At 39.3% G+C, this 19896-nt stretch overlaps 1 protein-coding gene across 7 annotated transcripts in view; it reads left to right on the forward strand.

Moving 5' to 3' along the window:
* The first annotated feature begins 10204 nt into the window (after positions 1–10204).
* Positions 10205–19896, forward strand: part of INSIG2 (insulin induced gene 2) — a 44413-nt gene continuing 34721 nt past the window's right edge. For 4 of the 7 annotated variants that reach the window (XM_044924712.2, XM_044924719.2, XR_003112232.3 and 1 more), the window contains exons 1-2: positions 10205–10334; positions 17993–18382. In XM_044924712.2, coding sequence (XP_044780647.1) covers positions 18139–18382 — 244 coding nt within the window. In that variant the 5' untranslated portion in view covers positions 10205–10334; positions 17993–18138. 7 annotated transcript variants of the gene reach the window in all.

The raw sequence follows: 19896 nt of genomic DNA on the forward strand, positions 1-19896 counted from the left end.
TAGGTGTATTTTATGTCAGAAGTTTAGTCATTCAGTCATGTCCAACTCTTTGTGACCCCATGGACTGTCGACTACCAGACTCCTCCATCCATGGAATTTTCCAGACAAGAGTACTGGAGTGGGTTGCCATTTCCTTCTCCAGAGGATCTTCCCAACCCAGGGATCGAACCTGGGTCTCCCACATTGTAGGCAGACGCTTTACCATCTGAGCCACCAGGGAACTCATTACATCACCTAGCCTTATGCACACTTCTTTTAGGGAATTTTGAACTGTTTAATCATTTATGCCCTCCATTTGGATCAGATGAAATATTCTGCTGTTGTGTGTATATAGATGTACCCCCTCCTCCACATGTATATATAATTGGGAAGCCAGAGGAAATTCTCTGCTACTTTTTTGATCCCCTTATAAAAGCATTATACACTTTTAGACAACTGTGAGTCTGGCTGAAGTTCAGTTAGAATTTAGAATACTCATATTGCCTTTGGGAGACTGAAAGCTATATAAGCCCTCAGGTGTGCATTCATTTGAATGAAGGACTGTTGCAGAGCTAGAATGACCATGTGGTGAATTAGCAGGAGAGAAATCTCTTAGCACCTTGTTGTGCTTTTTGACCTCAAATTGTATGGGCCCTTGTAATAATTAATAGCTAGTGTCACCTCTTTATTCTTGGTCTCTATCATTGCCTCTCTGACAAATAGTTTATAGTCTATAATCTTTCCAGTTGTCTTCTCACCCTGATGTTTTATACCTCAGTGACTTTGTCTCAGACTTGTGTTTTGCATTTGCTTGCTCATCCATGGTGACCTTGTTTGGGCTTTGTTTAGTTTATTTGTTGCCTGATGATACATACCAAGCCTTACAGGGACCATTTGACTTTATATACATTTAATTTATTGACTTTAGTCATCACTGCTTCCTAACAAACCCCAAAAGCACCCTGAAAGGGTTACATCAAAGCCAAAACTAAATGGCGAACGCTTCTCTCACTGCCTTCTTTCAGAAGATTGGAGGTTTAACCTGCCCTGTTCCGCATCCTGTCTCACTCTTTGACCACATTTTTTTTTTCTGTAGCCAGCATTGATCTTACTAATCATCACAGATGGAAGCAATTCAACCATGAGAATTCAGGTTAGTTTACCTGTCTGTGACCAGATTGATTTATAAGCACCTCCATCATTCCTTTTTTCTTCCAGTTTGTTTGAGTGTGGTATAGAGCTCATCCTCAATTTAAAAATTACAAGCAAGCTAAGGTCAGTAATTGCAGAAGACATTTACTGAGTTTACATTAAAAAAAAAAGATAAGTGTCTCTATTATTAAATTAGCTCACATTTGTGACTACTACTGAATAGTGGGTGACCTCAGTGTATGGAGCTACAAAATGATAAATAATTTATATTGAATATTCTGGGCATACTATCAAGAAAATGAATAAAAGCTTTGCCTACAAATATACCAAGAATTATCCATTATTGTCACTGTTAATTATCTATTACTGTCTGTTAAGCTAGTACAGTAGAAAAAAATTTCTTTTACATGATCTAAAAGACTTAAAGCATGGTCCTGAGAACAAGATAATTTTTTTTTTTTAAAACAAGGAATTAGGAATCAGAAGATCTGATTTCTATTCTGACTCAACTAATAGTAAACCTTGGGCTCATCCTTTCCCTCTGTGAAAGGACTCCTGTCTCCTCAAAATACTGACAAAGGATGTAGGAAGATCCTGAAACAGATCACAGACATAAAGAACAGATTGTGGTTGCCAAGAGCTAGGGGCAGGGGACGGCAGGCAAGAGAAGGTATGGGAGCTTGAGATTAGCAGATGCAGACTATATGTACAAGATGGATAAATAACAAGGTCTTAATGTATCACACAGGGAACTATATTCAATGTCCTGTGACAAGTTATAATGGAAAAGAATATGAGAAAGAGGTGGATTCTTAACCACTGGGGAAGTCCCAGGGTTTTGTCTTTTAAATTTGAGGTCTCTGACCCCAAATTTAGCTGACTCCATGATTTTACAGTCTCTTGTATGAAAAGTCCGTCAAGACAGAATTTCAATTTTTCCCAATCAGCAAATAATTTTTGGGCAAGAGCAGCTTCCTTGCTATGCTTACTTTTCTGGGGTCTCATTTTCCCTTAGATTTTTGCCTGCTAATCCCTCTTTATCTTTTTAGCTCTTTGATGTTTTTAAGGTAATACTTAAAATACATTCAAATAAACACTGTTTTCAGTGGGAGGCTTTTTTTTTTTTTTTTTTTATAACTTGGCCCATATTAACATGCCATAGTCTTTCTACAGGTCACTTACTCATGATTCTTGCTGAGAAACCAAGCTGCCTTTTGAAATTGGCCTGTCCCTCTGGAAGAAGCTGGTGCCAAGTCTGAACATTTAGAATGCCATAACTCAGACTTTTTCCCAAAGTAAAATTAAAAAAACCACAATTAAGTGCAACTCCTTTGTATTACATAATTCTGTCTCCAACGTGCTAAAAGAACCAATAAATTTTAGGTGGACAAATTGGTGGTAGATAACGATTTGCCTTTTTTCTTAATGTTTTTCTTGTCAGTATTTTGAGGAAGACTGATTTACATAAATCATCTAATACAGTGCTTTCCAGTAAAATTAGTGATGATAGAAAAGTTTTAAAATCTTCAGTGTCCATCCACATGGGGTTACTGTGCTCTTGAGATGTGGCTAGTGCAACTGAGGACCTGAATTTTTATTTTATTTAAAGTAATTTAAATAGCTTCATGTGTCTAGTGCCTGCTGTATTAGAACATTCTAAGATAAATGTATTTTTGCTGTGCTAAGTTGCTTCAGTCATGTCTGACTCTTTGTGACCCTATGGACTATATAGCCTGACAGGCTCCTCTGTCCATGGAATTCTCCAGGCAAGAATACTGGAGTGGGATGCCATGCCATCCTCAAGGGGATCTTCTTGCGTCTCCTGCATTGCAGACAGATTCTTAACTCGCTGAACCACCTGGGAAGCCCATATTTCTGCTACTTCAAGTTATACACTTATTATATAAAAAGGTTAGGTTAAAATAGTTTTCTGATCATAGTCCTCTCTTCAGAGGCTAGGAAACCAAAATAGTAGCAATCATTATTGACATAAGACAACAAATAAAAAATTTACCCTATAAATATTTATTGAGCTCCTTACAGACTAGGCACCACCCTAGGCACTGCAAAGGTGCCATAAGCTGGATGAGCCTGCTCACTATGTAGACCATGATGGGCTGAATGATGATAGAGGACTTTTATAAACATCCTTCACTGTAAAATACAACTTCATTACTTAAACTTCCCCTAAACATATTAGAGAGGAATATTTATTTGATAGTGTATAAACATAGCCAACTATGAGCTCTGTGAGATACTCCAAAGAGGAAAAAATGTTTTATGAGACAAATTTTGTCCTGGAATACTATAGGATCTCAGAACCCCCCATACTGACAACATCTGTTTAATTTTTTCTAATCCAACGTTTACCTTCAAGTGGGCCTTAGGAAGCATCACTATGAACAATGCTAGTGGAGGTGATGGAATTCCAGTTGAAAGAGAGAGAGAGATCAGTCGCTCAGTCATGTCCGACTCTTTGTGAACCCATGATATGCAGCATGCCAGGCCTCCCTGTCCATCACCAACTCCCGGAGTTCACTCAGACTCACATCCATCGAGTCAGTAATGCCATCCAGCCATCTCATCCTCTGTCATCCCCTTCTCCTCTTGCCCCCAATCCCTCCCAGCATCAGAGTCTTTTCCAATGAGTCAACTCTTCGCATGAAGTGGCCAAAGTACTGGAGTTTCAGCTTTAGCATCATTCCTTCCAAAGAAATCCCAGGGCTGATCTCCTTCAGAATGGACTGGTTGGATCTCCTTGCAGTCCAAGGGACTCTCAAGAGTCTTCTCCAACACCACAGTTCAAAAGCATCAATTCTTTGGCACTCAGCCTTCTTCACAGTCCAACTCTCACATCCATACATGACCACAGGAAAAACCATAGCCTCGACTAGATGAAACTTTGTTGGCAAAGTAATGTCTCTGCTTTTGAATATGCTATCTAGGTTGGTCATAACTTTCCTTCCAAGGAGTAAGCGTCTTTTAATTTCATGGCTGCAGTCACCATCTGCAGTGATTTTGGAGCCCAGAAAAGTAAAGTCTGACACTGTTTCCACTGTTTCCCCATCTATTTCCCATGAAGTGATGGGACCGGATGCCATGATCTTCATTTTCTGAATGTTGAGCTTTAAGCCAACTTTTTCACTCTCCACTTTCACTTTCATCAAGAGGCTTTTTAGTTCCTCTTCACTTTCTGCCATAAGGGTGGTGTCATCTGCATACCTGAGGTTAATTCTATGGAATACATTTTGAGAACTGGAGATTTATGCTAAGGAATTTTATAAGATATAAATAAGCAAAAACACTGGATAGATTATGAGTTTTTTCAAAGTAGTGTTTGAAGATCTTTAGAGGATGTGAATATATTCTCAGTAGTACAGAATTTTATTGGTGAATTTTGAAATGATTTTAGTTACATGATAACCTTAAAATATCAATTCAAACATGTTTTTGGTAAAGCATTCTAACAGAGTACTGCTACATGATTTCTCTTAAGATTGGCTTCTAATAGTCGTACACTGATTAAAAACCAGAGATGGATTTAAATTATCACTTGCTCTAAATGAAGGTCAAGTAATGGTAGGGATAATTGTACAAATAAAGGTTTAATAAAGAGAAGTATGAAAAGAATTGAGCCATCACATGATAAACTGCAATTAAGAGCATGTTTTACCTCAAAAATTATTCATTCTGTAACAACTATTTCAATATTTAGTGTTGTTGTTGTTCTGTTGCTCAGTCATGTCCAACTCTTTGCAACTCCATGAACTCCAAGCACACCAGGATTCTGTGTCCTTCACCATCTCCCAGAGCTTGCTCAAACTCATGTCCACTGAGTTGGTGATGCCATCCAACCATCTCGTCCTCTGCCATACCCTTCTCTTGCCTTCAATCTTTCCCAGCATCAGGGTCTTTTCCCATGAGTCGGCTCGTTGCATCAGGTGGCCAAATTATTGGAGCTTCAGCATCAGTCCTTTCAATGAATATTCAGGGTTAATTTCCTTTAGGATTGACTGGTTTGATCTCACTGCAGTCCAAGAGACTCTCAAGAGAGTCTTCAGTCTCCTCTCACACCACAGTTCGAAAGCATCAGTTCTTTGGTGTTCAACCCTCTTTATGGTCCAACTCTCACATGTGTAAATGACTACTGGAAAAACCATAGCTTTTACTATAAGGACCTTTGTTGGCAAAGTAATGTCTCTACTTTTTAATATGCTGTCTAGGTTCGGTCATAGCTTTTCTTCCAAGGAGTAAGCGTCTTTTTAAGTTCATGGCTACAGTCACTGTCCGCAGTGCTTTTGGAGACCAAGAAAATAAAATTTTTCACTGTTTCCCCATCTATTTGCCATGAAATGATAGGTCCGGAAGCCATTATTATCTTTTTTTTCTTTTTTTAATGTTGACTTTTAAGCCAGCTTTTTCCCTTTCCTCTTTCGCCTTTATCAAGAGGCTCTTTAGCTCTCTTTGCTTTCTGCCATAAGGATGGTATCATCTGCATATCTGAGGTTATTGATATTTCTCCTGGCAATCTTTATTCCAGCTGTGCTTCATTCAGCCTGGCATTTCACATGATGTACTCTGCATATAAGTTAAATAAGCAAAGTGACAATTTACAACCTTGACATAGTCCTTTCCCAATCTGAAACCAGTCTGTTGTTCCATGTCCAGTTGTTCCATTTCAATATTTATTGAAATGCTTCAATTTCAAAAATATCTTTCACATTCTGTAACTTGAATATTACATTTTTAAGCCTTTGTTTATAGTTTGCAAATGTTTTGGTTTATAGATGTATGAGTTAAGCCTAAGAATTTTCTAACTAGTTTAATATCTAGAACATTACAATTTTTTTAAGTTTAAGTAATATTAAAATAATCAAAATTAAAACTAGGGTTACAAACAAATTATTTATGTGTGTAAACACTGTTGTAAGATATTTCGATTACATTTTGAATGCATCATATAGCATTCTTAAATATTTGGCCAATATTAAAATTGGCTTGCATTCCATGACTATGCATCATCTGTTAAATTGGCCATATGGCCAGAAAAGGTCTGCAAAGTATTAAAATCTCATCATGGATAATCACAAGTTGACTGGTTTAATATCACTATGAATAAAAATAGCTTTACTGAACTGTTCAAATATAGCAATATCAGGTTTTGTGGATTTTTTTTCCCTCTTGATGTCTGCTATCTTTTTAAAAAATTCCATACACAGCATACACACTATGCAAAGCATGCCTTCAACTATCACCTGGAGGTCAAGGATTCCAGAACTCTATGTCTACCCATTTGTTCACTTCAATTTCAGACACACATTTCTAACACTCTAATCAAGAGTTTTACCTAAATGTCCAACAAGTATTTCAAACTCATTAAACCTCAGATGCCAGTTCTGTGTTCTCATTCTAGATCAGTGGTGTTCACTTCTAGCCAGTCTATGAAACTCAAAACTCTGAATTCATCTTCCACTTCTTCCTTGTTTGTCTTCACCCTTACATCAGCGCTCAGCAAGTCCTGCACATTCTCTGCACCCTAGCCGTTGTCTTAGTTCAGGCTTGTACCACCTTTTAAACGATGACTGCAATATAAGTTACTTTCAATGCCAATCTAGCTTGAAATATGAACATAACTAATCTCAATGAGAGTCCTCAGATGACTTGCTTCTGCCTACATGAGCTGGCCAAGCTTCATTTACTGAGGCTTCTGCCTTAAAAGACTGTGAATTTATGGAAGGCAAGGCCTCTGTCTTGTTCATTTTTATTTTTGTGTTTTATAAAATTCTTAGTATGTAACTGGTGCTACATGTAGTTAAATGTTAAGCACTAATGAGTGGCTAAGAGCACAGGTTTTAGAATCAGACAGATATAGGTTTAATTTCTGCCTCCTCTGCCACTTAGTTGCTAACTGACCCTGAGCAAATTAACTTTTAAGACTGCAATGCTCAATTTTGGCTTCATGTTAAGATTACACAAAGGATTTATTAGAAGGGCCCAAGCCCCCACTTCAGCCCAATTAAATCAGAATATATGGAGGGTGAGGCTCAGGGACTAGAAATTTTAATAGATTCACAGGTGATCTTATTATGCAGCCAAGGTTGAGCATACTGCCCTTGATCTTAATTTCTCATCTACTATGTAGTATCTGTTTTGAAGGGGTTTGGAGCATCTGAAAAGAAATGGAATTCAGCATAGTGCCTGGCACATAGTGGTGGTACATGGTAAAGAATCCACCTGCCAATGCAGGAGACACAGGAGACGCAGTTTCGATCCCTGGGTTGGGAAGATGCCCTAGAGTAGGAAATGGCAACCCATTCCAGTATTCTTGCCTGGAAAATTTCATGGATGGAGAAGCCTGGAGGTCTACAGTCCATGGGGTCACAAAGAGTCAGATGTGACTGAGCGCACACATACACACTCACTGGCATATAGTAAGTCACAATGTTAATACACAATCTTAATCTGTAACCTTCTTCTCAATCTCTAGCCACTAGCTGCTTTGCCTTCAATTCCTGGAATGTACAGATTTTGCAGCTTTAGTACCTTCACTCTTGCTCTTCACCCTCCTCTTAGAAGATTCCTATCTTCAAGTCACACCTGAAGTCATATCTAGCCTAAAGGTTTTCCCCTTTATTTTCTATTGCATAGGGAGATGTTCATTGTCATCACTTGTCTCACTTTGAAATTATATATTAATTTAACTATTTACTGTGTGTTTCCCCAAACCTACTGCAAACTTCAGAAGGCAGAAAAGGTCGCTTTCCTCTTGGGATTCAGCGCCAAGTGCCTGGGGTGTGCATGATGTTCAGGCGATTGTTGTTAAAGGATGGATGAATAAATGATCCATCCTGGACTTGCAAAAAGGCAAAAATCCTTGACTTTTTGTGTCCCGCAACTCTATGTATTCCTACATCAAAACACCATGAAAACCAGTACTACTGTCACTAGTGCTCTAGTTTCTGGCTATTGACTAGGAAAGCTGTAACACTTTTTTTTTTTTTTTTTCAGGGAGATTGTTTTAATTTGGGTAGGGCTTCCAAGTCCAGGTTCTTAGAGGCTTAGTCATCAACTCTTGGGCAATAATTAATGTTAGTCTAACAACATCTCACTTTAACAAGGTAAATAAAATTCTGTGGGTGTTTATGTTAGCTAAGTAAGAAAGGTTTTGTTTTCCAGTTTACCTTTTGTCCCATTCAGTTGGGAAGCCAAACAACATGTAAGGTTAATGGAAAAAAACGTTTTTCTTAAGTTACAGAATTATCAAATCATTGATACATTTGCCTATGAAAAGGACCTTAGAAATAACCTAGACCAATCCCTCATCTTACAAAGGAGAAAAAAGGCCAAAAAAAGTGAATTTTTTGGACATGATTATGCACATGCTGTCAGAGCACCAGGTTTCAAGAATCCTTCACCAGTGTTCTCCCAGCCACATTACACCAGTTTCAAAGTAACCCAGTTATTCCGATTTCTCAGAGTTCTTCATCAATTTATATTCCGGCATCAAGTAATTTGTGATTTTCACGTTGGCATCAAGTGATTTGTGATTTTCACGTTTACATGGTAATAACAAATGCTTAGTCCAAATTCATGAGTATGACATTCAGATCTCATGTCTCAAGACATCTGTCCATGAGCCAGGCTCCATCATCTATTTCAAGTTTTCCCATCTCTGAGCTCTCACCAGAATGCACAGCCCCATATTATCTGCCTCCTTATAATCCATGAAAACTGTCCCCAAACTTAATCAGAAGACAGTGGTTCTCTGTATTTCTCCTGAGGACTTTGTATTCTGCCCTATACTTTAATAGGAATGACTGTGTTGGACGTAAGAAACTTAGAAATTGGTGCCAAATGGTTCTTGCTTTTTCAGTCTTGTCTCTTCTTGAAATCAATAAATATTTAAACTAAAACAAAAGCCTCTCTAGGATAAAATTTTCCATAAGCAATTCCTTGAAGACAATTTTTAAGTGTTTGAAAAAGGCAAGACCCTGATGAATAGGACTCATGGGGCTTTAAAGAGGGCCCCGGATGTTAAGGACATTTTGAAGTTACTGTCTCTTTTCTGGGTGCTTTTCTCTTTTCAAAATTGCTCATCCATTCAGTATAATTCATCCTTATCCATTTTCCCCCCTACTGGTAGTGTGGAAACCTACAGGAGACAAATTTACAACCTTTAGGAAACATTAGAGAAAATAAGAAAGGCCATAGAGAAAATAAGAAAGGCCATGTAAATACTTGCTTAGGTGTACTTTGGTGCAAATTTAACATCGCCTTCAAATTTTTCAGAAATAAACGTACCCATAAAAAGGTCAGAAACAGCATCATTAATCAGTTCAAAGTTAAAAAAAAAAATACAAAGGAATTTCACCAATGAACACTCCTTTGCACAGCTCTTAATAATTCCAGGCCCAAACTTCATGTAAAAACTTTCCACAAGAACACTGTAAGTTGACCACAACCATATTATGATACTACTTCTGACAAATAAAGGGTTGTAATTTCTCTACTTTGTATTTTCCCCTTAGTAGTTTGTATTTTACTTCGCAAAATCGACTTGCTGTAAACCTCAAAAGCTCTTTCTATGAAAACTGTCCCCAAACCGCTTTACCTGGTCAAGCTTAGGGAACGATTATTAATGAATGCCGCATAAAGTGCCGTGGGATGGAGAAGAGAGAATTATCAATTATGCTCTCTCCCCAAAGAAGTTATGACTTTAGAAGGGAAGGAAAAAAGGTAAAGAATAAAGGTCGGCCAAATCACAAAAGATACTCTCAACATCCTTAGCAGGAGGACCGGCGATCTGCGCTCCAGAATTCCGATTTCAGATCCGAAGAGAAGAACGCGCCAAGGGTTTGCGTGAGTAGCTGCGCGATTCTCTGGCACCGCCCATAGGGTCTGCGCAATCCTCACAACCCACGACTGCCCGGTCAGCAAACAACAGCTGATCTGGTAGCCTCCACCAATCGACGGTCCACGCCTACAGGTGCCGCTACTCTCGCGGAGACCGGAAGTTCTTTTGCCCCGACTCTCCGGCCTTCCACCTGGCCCCTGTGGGAACCGGAAGTTATTCTGCCCCGATCGTCTGAGCGTCTGAGCGTCGGCCGCACAGGCGCAGTGGAGCTCGGGCGGAGTTGTGGGAGGGGAGGAGGAAGAGGCGGAGGGGGGGCGGGGGCCGGTCCCAGAAGATGGCGGAGGCGGGGGTGAGTTGGGGTCCCCTAGGGAAGCGCGAGTGACTTGATGCTGAGGGAAAGAGCCTGAGGAAAGGGGTGCCTTCGAGGAAAGGAACCGCTTGCATTTTTGCAACCTGGAACCCTCCTGGCAAGTGTAAGGAGCCAGGACCACAGATGGGGCCTGAAGGGCGAGGGGCTCCGCTTACCTGGAGGAGGGTCGGCGAGATCCGGAAAGGGGACGTCTGGGTCAGGGAGAGGGCCTACGAGAGGCCGAGACTCCCTGGACAGTGGAAGAGTGCCCGGGCGAAAAGAAGGCTGGCGGACGGCGGGAAGGGCGACCCCGAAGATATGAAGGGGTAGAGTTGGCGAGCTGTCAAGCTTAGAGCTGTCAGGACTTGGTAGGCTTGTAGCCAAGGAGACCAGACTCAGGCTTAGGAGGGGAAAGGATCTGGAAAGGTTGGTATTGTATTGATAGTACGCTTATAGTCAGCCAAAAGGTTTGTAGATATTGGGCTGAGGAGTGGGACTTTGGCATTTTGGATTTTAATTGGAGACCTCTGGAGTAGGTGTGAGGTAAAGCCAAAGAGAACTCTTGCCAGGACGTAGAAGTCAGTTGGTGATAGTTTCCGAGATTTTAGATTTTAGATTTGGTCACTGAAGATTGGCAATCTAGAAAAGGAAAGCAGTGTGGGTATAATGGGGGACGAGGGGGAAAGGGTGCTAAAACTTAAGTGATAATAACCCATGTCCAGTTAGCACTGGCAAAAAGTGAAGTGTGGCGTTAGCTAGATAGTCTAGGAAAATATACCAAGGAGAGCTGACTATTCTTTAGGGTTATTGAGGAAATGCTTCAAGAAGGAATGAATAGTCTTGACAACTGGGGCACTGAGACTGGCAGGGATCAGTATTGCAGTGGAACTGAGGGTTTCAGGGGAAGTCAGCCTCCAGTCTTGGGTTCAGGAGGAATGAAGGCAGCCTGGCAATGGCCAGCTTGTATCTTCTAATTTTGGGATTTGGCCTTGATAGGGAACAGTTGAGTGAAAATGAATGGCGGGACCCCATTAATATCCCCCCTCCCTCTCCCCCTTAATAGCCATGTACTCTTCCTGTTCCCTCCTTTCAGTCTTTCTCTGGACATTAGGTTGAGTAGTGTTTTGTTACAGTTCTCAGTACATATCTGATATAAAGTGACCAAGCTATGAATCATGTATGTTTATTTGGGAAAAGAGGTTAATTCTTTTTAGACTGACAGCTGTTGCTTCTACCTCTGGTGGAAAGTTTAAAATGCAATACAGTAATTTAAAGACAGAGCTTATTTTCATCGTTATCAGAAAATTATTCTGCAACGATGGAGTAACCTTTTTATGGACTGAGATTTGTTATTTAAAAGCAGTAATGGGATGCAAATATTGCTTGTTTAATAGTTTCTGTGTTTGGATTTTAATGTTGCTAGGAAAGATGAGCTGCAGGGTCTTTAAGGCTAACATGTTTTTCTTCCTAGAAGTTCTTAGTGTCCGTAGCCCATGAATCACATCTGTATGCTTTTTTTAAAGGAGAGTTTAATTGATTTGTGTTTTTCCTAATTGTGATGCTTATTCTGAGAATGCCTAAGTACTAGAGCATAGGATAAGAAAGTGAGAGGTAGTAATTTAATTTTATTATTTAGTAATCTTTCTGACCTAAGTACCTGAAGAGACAAGGTAATCTGAGGGAATAAACACTTCTGTGACTGCTCTTCCTCTGAAGACTAATGCTCTTGTTTGGTTTTGGGGGTGTTGCAATTGTTAAAATACAGTTGATTCTTAATTGGTTCTTCAGGAGATTTTGTTTGTGTGTTTGTTTTCAAATGCCTTTTGCCTGGAAGTTTTTTCACTGGCAAATGTAAACTCTGATTTTCTTTCACAAAGCGGAGAATCAGTTACAACCCTGTTTTATTTATCTGATGGTAATAATAACCCATTGATTGGCAGCCATAGACTGGGAGTAATATTTCCCAGTTTTGATGATTTGTTATTGATCTATCCAAACTATTTGAACTATTTTCTTTTTGTTCAGTAACGTACTGTACAGAAATTGTAGGTCAGGGGCTTAAGGTAGAATGTTTCATGTTATGTGGAAGTTTCTTCTTTGTCAATTTTTGGGGAAAAAAAGGTTTTTTTTTTTTGCTTAAAAAATGGCTTTAAAAATTATTTCTTGTGTGGCACTAAATTGTTTTTGTATGGTGTTTTTAGAAAAGGCAATTGTGGTGAAGAAGCACTCTGGAAAGGGAGCCAGCGTGCTTGGGGCCAGTGCAGGTACTACCTGGCAACAGTTTTACTCGCAGAGGCTTGCTTAACCTATTTTATTTTGTAAAATAAAAAGGTTAAGGATTAAAAAACACCTCCCTACTTACTAGGATTATTGTTGAGGATCTATTGAGATATTATCTTTTAAGTGGTATTTTTATACCGGAGACTTCTTGATCAGAAAATTATTTCTTGGGTAACCTAAATTTTTCAAATATAGGTGTTTAAAAATTTTTTTGAGAATCGACTTTATCACTAGTGTAATAGTAACATTTAAAGATATAATTACACTTTAGGAAGATATTATCAATTCATAATCAGAAAACCGAATTTTAACATATTAAGGATACTTAGTCCAAGAGCTTTCACTTTAAAATAACCTACTCCCCTAATGAGTGACTATAATAAAACATGCTTTTTTAGGAACTTAATTGTTGTGTAGTAGGGGGTGTAGAATGTTTTATCCCTTTGATGAGTCAGTCTGGCCATTTCTAGGAGTTCGCTGTACTTGTTTGTCATAGGAAGATCCAGTATATACATTTTTGATCTTGTCACTTCACTTAACCACTTTGGGTTTCATTTACTTTGCCAGGAAACTGTTAGATCACTGATCCTTAACTTCTTTTGGATCATGGATTTTTTTTTTTTTTGAGAACTTGATGTAAAAATGTCCAAACTCTCTTCTCTGAAGAATGCTTATGTGCACAACTTCTTTGCTTTTGTTTTGTATCAGACTTACATACTCCCTGAAGTAGATGAACTCCCAATTTCCTTCCATTTCTTAAATTCTAGGATACTGTGATTCTAAATCATTTTAACTTTTATTTTTGTCTCCAGAAATTATATACTATTGGATTATTATGTAGTCACAAAATTAGCTTTTTGGTCTTAAAAAAGTAGCTTAAAAAAATCTTTCAAATAAACATCAGAAAAGTGTTGTGTTATTTTTAAAAAACTACTTTTGGGGTGAAGTAGGAAACCATAAACAAACACTTTCAGGAAAGATTGAATAAACAGCTGCGGCAGAATAACATAAACAGTGTAAAAAGTCTCTGGCAGCCTTGAAATAGAATGAGGAAGTAGTCTAGCAATCAGTGGCTCTGGGTGGGAAAGCCTTGCTTCCCTGTGGGTTTTTGGGTGGTTGGAAATATGTAGGGCCATTTTTAGTTATCTCAAAGTGGGGAGGGGGCATGCACTGGCATTTGGTGGGCACGAGCCAGGGTTGCTCAATGTTTTGTAATGCTTAGGGCAGTTACAAACAACAAGAAATTGTCTTGCCCTGTCCTATCCTGCTCTTTGACAAAAACTGGTGAGTGATGTGAGATGGGGTGTCCTACACTGGAAACAGGTTTTAAAAACTGAAGCTATTTTGTTCTTTTAAAAATATTATTTGACATAAAACTCCCCTTTGGAAAAATTCAGACAGAAACAAGTGATTTACTAGAGCAGCTGGGTTACTGAAAATGTGTATTTACTCTTTGTGCACTAGTAGCTGTTTTAATAGCAGAAGGCAGGGAGTATTGTTGTGTCTACTGAAGTTTGGGAAATGAAGAGTTGACTGTTGGTTGAATATTGTATGAAGTTGGCCATATGATTTTTTTCTTTAATACATCTTTTACTCCTTGATCTGGTACTCTTAAAGAAAATCACAAGGTGTTTGTACATTTATTCTTATGATCTTTCTACTTGGATATTAATTGACATTCATAATGTCATTTTATTATTAATGCAGAGAGCTGATTCATTTGAAAAGACCCTGATGCTGGGAAAGATTGAGGGCAGGAGGAGAAGGGGATGACAGAGGATGAGATGGTTGGATGGCATCACCGACACAATGAACATGGGTTTGGGTGAACTCTGGGAGTTGGTGATGGACAGGGAGGCCTGGCGTGCTGCAGTTCATGGGGTCACAAAGAGTCAGACACGACTGAGCGACTGAAATGAACTGAACTGAATGTCATTGGAATGTTTACAGTTGAGATTGTTTTCCAGTGTCTGTCCATCTTTTCAGTAACCAAATCCCCTTCTGTAAGAGATGTGCCAAAAAAGAAGTCTGAGGAGTTGGGCTGGAATGGGACTCAAGGTTTATAGGAAAGAGGAGGGGTTTTGCCATCAGTCAGATGTAGGGTACAATTCTAGTTCTAATACTGCCAGTCATGTAACCAGAGGAAAGTTGCTAAGACTCTGACTTTATATCTTCACATGTAAAATGTGGAAAATAATACCTACCTGTAGCATTATTTTGAAGATAAGAGTTACTATGTGCCTGGCATAGAGTAGTCCCTCCATAAATGGGTGCTTTATCATGATGGTGAATTCTGTAGCTACTGAACACCAGAACACATGACATTTTCCCATGAATCAACTGTAATATGTACTGTTTTCTCTAGGCAACTAAGCTATAGAGGTCAGTGATGCTGTAGACTGAAGTAGGTTTGTGAGGTTGAGGATAGAATTCCCCCTCTGGGTGTTGGGCATACGCTTTGAGTGTGGTAGAGGCAGTTAAAAAAAAAGTGTTTATTGCATGGAACTGATAGGCTGTGAAAGTTCCTAGTACTTACAGATGTTCTCATTTTTTTGTACTGTTTATTTTTAAAATAAACTCCTCCATCCCTCCTACAGTGTACACATGGGCTTTATTCCAAAATTCATTCGTAAGGTAGTTTGAAACTTGTAAGCTTAGAGGAAAGATATTTTAAATGATTAAATTTTGGTTAGGTTCACCTTCTAAAAGACTTGTTTAACCCAGTATAGTTTGATTCATAAAGAGCTAACCCAATTTGATTAAACAAATGTGAATTTGTGGAGCTCCCAGTATGGGCTACATAGGTACCTTTCTGGGTTCATAGGCACAATGAAACTTGATAGTGAATAAGACGTACATACAAAGTTTGTATTTCATAAAGCAAATATACATATCATCATAATGTTGCTACTCAGTTCAGTTCAGTTCAGTCGCTCAGTCATGTCCGACTCTTTGCAATCCCATGAATTGCAGCATGCCAGGCCTCCCTGTCTATCACCAACTCCCGGAGTTCACCCAGACTCACGTCCATTGAGTCAGTGATGCCATCCAGCCATCTCATCCTCTGTCGTCCCCTTCTCCTGCCCCTAATCCCTCCCAGCATCAGAGTCTTTTCCAATGAGTCAACTCTTCACATGAGGTGGCCAAAGTACTGGAGTTTCAGCTTTAGCATCATTCCTTCCAAAGAACACCCAAGACTGATCTCCTTTAGAATGGACTGGTTAGATCTCCTTGCAGTCCAAGGGACTCTCAAGAGTCTTCTCCAACACCACAGTTCAAAAGCATCAATTTTTCAGTGCTCAGCTTTCTTCACAGTCCAACTCTCACATCCATACATGACTACTGGAAAAACCATAGCCTTGACTAGATGGACCTTTGTTGGCAAAGTAATGTCTCTGCTTTTCAATATGCTCTCTAGGTTGGTCATAACTTTCCTTCCAAGGAGTAAGCGTCTTTTAATTTCATGGCTGCAATCACCATCTGCAGTGGTTTTGGAGCCCAAAAAAATAAAGTCTGACACTGTTTCCCCATCTATTTCCCATGAACTGATGGGACCAGATGCCATGATCTTAGTTTTCTGAATGTTGAGCTTTAAGCCAACTTTTTCACTCTCTTCTTTCACTTTCATCATTAGAAGTGCCATATTTAAGTTTTATATAAACTACTATTGAGAGAAAATATCATTTATGTACTGAGGTGACAATGCCCAAAATACATTGTTGGATGGGATAATAGTAAGTTATGAAAATGATCTATATAGTACTTTCCCATTAAAAAAATTTTTTTTTGGTATTTATAGAAAAAAACAAAACAAAACACCTAGGGCAGTATGTAAGAGTTTGGGAGGCTGGACATGATGGTGTGAATGAGGGTTTTGGAGCCAGAGAGACTGCATGGATTTGAATTCTATTTTGCCCTCTTACTAAGGGTGGAAACTTGAGTGACAACCTTTCTTTGCTTTTTTACCTCACCTGTAATATGGACATAATTGCACTTACCTGTTAGGGTTGTGCAAATTAAATGAGTTACTGTATGTCAGGTGCTTAGGATAGCTCATGTGTGCCAGGTCGCTTCAGTTGTGTCCAACTCTTTGCGACCCTATGGACTGCAGCCTGCCAAGCTCCTCTGTCCATGGGGATTCTCCAGGCAAGAGTACTGGAGTGGGTTGCCATGCCCTCACTCCAGGGGATCTTCCCCACCCAGGGATCGAACCTGTGTTTCTTATGTCTCCTGCACTGGCAGGTGGGTTCTTTACCACCCGTGCCATAGATAGTCTCAAGTGTTATTTGCTTTAAACAGACAAGGAGACTCTGGAGACATGGGTTCAATCCCTGGGTCAGGAAGATCCCCTGGAGTAGGAAATGGCAACCCATTCCTGTATTTCTTGCCTGGGAAATCCCATGGACAGAGGATCCTGGTGGGGCTACAGTCCATGGGGTTGCAAAAAGTTGGACATGACTGAGCATGCATGCATGTTCTTAAAACTCACTTCTGGGTACAAAGGAAAGACCACTTTGGTTTAGCAAGGGCGGGGAGTGATGGTGAGTGAATACCTAGAGTGACTACTTGCAAAGTTCTAGGTTTTAGGAATCAGACGCCCTGTGCCTCGAACTCCTTAGAATCTAGCCGAGAGGTTATTCTTTGTTTTCTTAGCTTCCTTTCTTACGCTTCCTACTCCAGCTTTCTCACAATAGCTCTCATGATTGCAACAGAGGTGGACTGGGTGAGGGCAGGGGTGGCTCACAACTCTGGACCTGGGGACAGTGGGTCAGGTCTGATTTCTATGCTTGATGTACGTGTTAGTGAATGGGTGGTGGTCTGTTTTTTATAGGGCACTTTTGTGCAGAAATTCACATGTTTAAGCATTAAACATTAAAAGAGTCATTTTATTCCCCTATGGAGATCGTCCTCCTTGAGCACGTCACATTTGATTGAGAACAGTAAAACACTAACAGAATATGCCGATTTTCTGTAAAGTACTGTAAAGTGTAAAAATTTCTATGTGAATCTCCAAGCCCTTCAGTTACATGGGCTTGGAGATTTGGGTAGAAGCAACAGAAACCTGGAGATTTGATCTTGTGGTTTCTCCAACAGTAAAAGTGTCTCAGATAGCCTGAGCTGCTTTTTTCACTGATGTGGGGCAAGCAAGGTCACTAGTTCTGTCCTAGTAAATATAAATTTAGCACTTTATGTTTTATTACAATATGCATATAAAAATGCTTTTTATGTCTTCTTATTCCATAAATAACTAATTTAAATAAGCATGTAAACTTGTCATTTCATTATTTGTTCTATAAAATGAACTAGTATTGAAATCAGGAAAACTCTACAGTCATTTATTAGGCATACATTGATTGCTTTTTTCTTATCTCTTGCAGGATTTCTGGTAGGTCCTGTTTTAGGACGAGATGCAGTACTGTTGAAACACCAGTCTGCTTTGGTTCAAACAATCAGCTTTTTCAGCTGGGAAACCCTTTCTTGTTCCTTTTCTTTTTTTTTGCCGACTTACTGAACTTATGAAACCATGGCAGAAGGAGAGACAGAGTCACCTGGGCCCAAAAAGCGTGGTCCATATATCTCATCTGTCACTAGCCGGAGTGTGAACTTGATGATTCGAGGAGTAGTGCTGTTTTTTATTGGAGTATTTCTTGCATTAGTGTTAAATTTACTTCAGATTCAGAGAAATGTGACACTCTTTCCACCTGATGTGATTGCAAGCATCTTTTCTTCAGCATGGTGGGTACCGCCATGCTGTGGCACAGCATCAGGTATGTGAAGGCTGTTTCTGTGATGCAGAAAGACATTAGGATAAATGACTGTGGCTGTTATCTGGGAAATACTTGAAAAAGTCAGCACTACTGGGTTGTAGTTTAAATACAGTACAATGGACCTGTTTTAAGTGATCAGTTTAATGAGTTTAGATGAATCATACATTCATGTAACCACCCCCACAGTTCAGCTATAGAACATTTCTGCTTCTAAGTCGCTTCAGTCGTGTCCGACTCTGTGCGACCCTATAGACAGCAGCCCATCAGGCTCCACTGTCCCTGGGATTCTCCAGGCAAGAACACTGGAGCAGGTTGCATTTCCTTCTCCAATGCATGAAAGTGAAAAGTGAAAGTGAAAGTGAAGTCGTGTCTGACTCTTAGCGACCCCATGGACTGGAGCCTACCAGGCTCCTCCATCCATGGGATTTTCCAGGCAAATGTACTGGAGTGGGGTGCCATTACCTTCTCTGATAGAACGTTTCTAGTACCCTCTAAATTCTTTTGTGCCCTTTTGCAGCCTACCACCAGCCTCAGGCTGAATCTGGATTATTTTCACCTGTTCTAGAATTTAGTATAAATGGAATCATAGAGTTCTTATTCGTTTGTGTCTGATTTCTATGTGACTGACCCATATTGACCTTGAAAAATTCAGTCCTAACAACAGTCTTGATTCTCTTGAGGATGAGGCTTTTAACCTCTTAATTTTGTTCTTTCTTCAACCCATCTTATATAAATTTATTTGAAATTATTTTGATGACACTGGTTTTAAGGTTTTGATGTATGTTATCGTCTAGTTTTTCAAGTAAATGAAAACTTGAAAAATGGAAGACAGTTGATCCTTGAACAGCACAAGTGTGAAGGGTTATGTGTGGGGTTGCTTTTTTTTTAAATAAATGTGTATCACACAGTCTGAGCTTGGTTGAATCTGCAGGTGGAGAACTGTGTATACAGAGGGTGAACTGTAAAGTTACAGGCGTATTTTCAGTTATACGGAGGGTTGGTGCCCTTAAGCCTCAATGTTGTTCAAGGGTTGACTATAATTTTATACAAATTTAAAGCCTCATGTTATCTTTTAGATTTTTGTATGTTTTTTCTCTTCATATCTTGTTTTTAGATATACTTTCAGAATAATAAATTCTTAAAGAGAAGTAAGGCAGATTGTCTTTGATTAAAATCATTATTCTATTAGTTTAGATCTCTGTTTGTGGGCAATGTATATTGGATAAAGTGGAGCATTTCAGAATACTGTATTGATGCTGCACTTCTATAATGGATAGCTCTTTGGCTTTTTCTAGTGAGACCAATAGATTACTACTACTTTATGTAATAAAGTAATAGATGTAGAAGAAAGCCACATGGGTAGAAGAGAACTCATTATTTTATGAATGTCTGTTTGGTATCTCACACTTAATATATATCACTAGCTTTCAATATAATGTAGATCTTCCTTGATTTATGTCCTAGAGCTAGAGGGCCGAGGGTGAGGAGTTAGGTGTGAGATATTTTTAAAATGC

This window comes from Bubalus bubalis, chromosome 2 (genome assembly GCF_019923935.1).
Source record: "Bubalus bubalis isolate 160015118507 breed Murrah chromosome 2, NDDB_SH_1, whole genome shotgun sequence".
In the NCBI taxonomy this organism is placed as follows: Eukaryota; Metazoa; Chordata; class Mammalia; order Artiodactyla; family Bovidae; genus Bubalus; species Bubalus bubalis.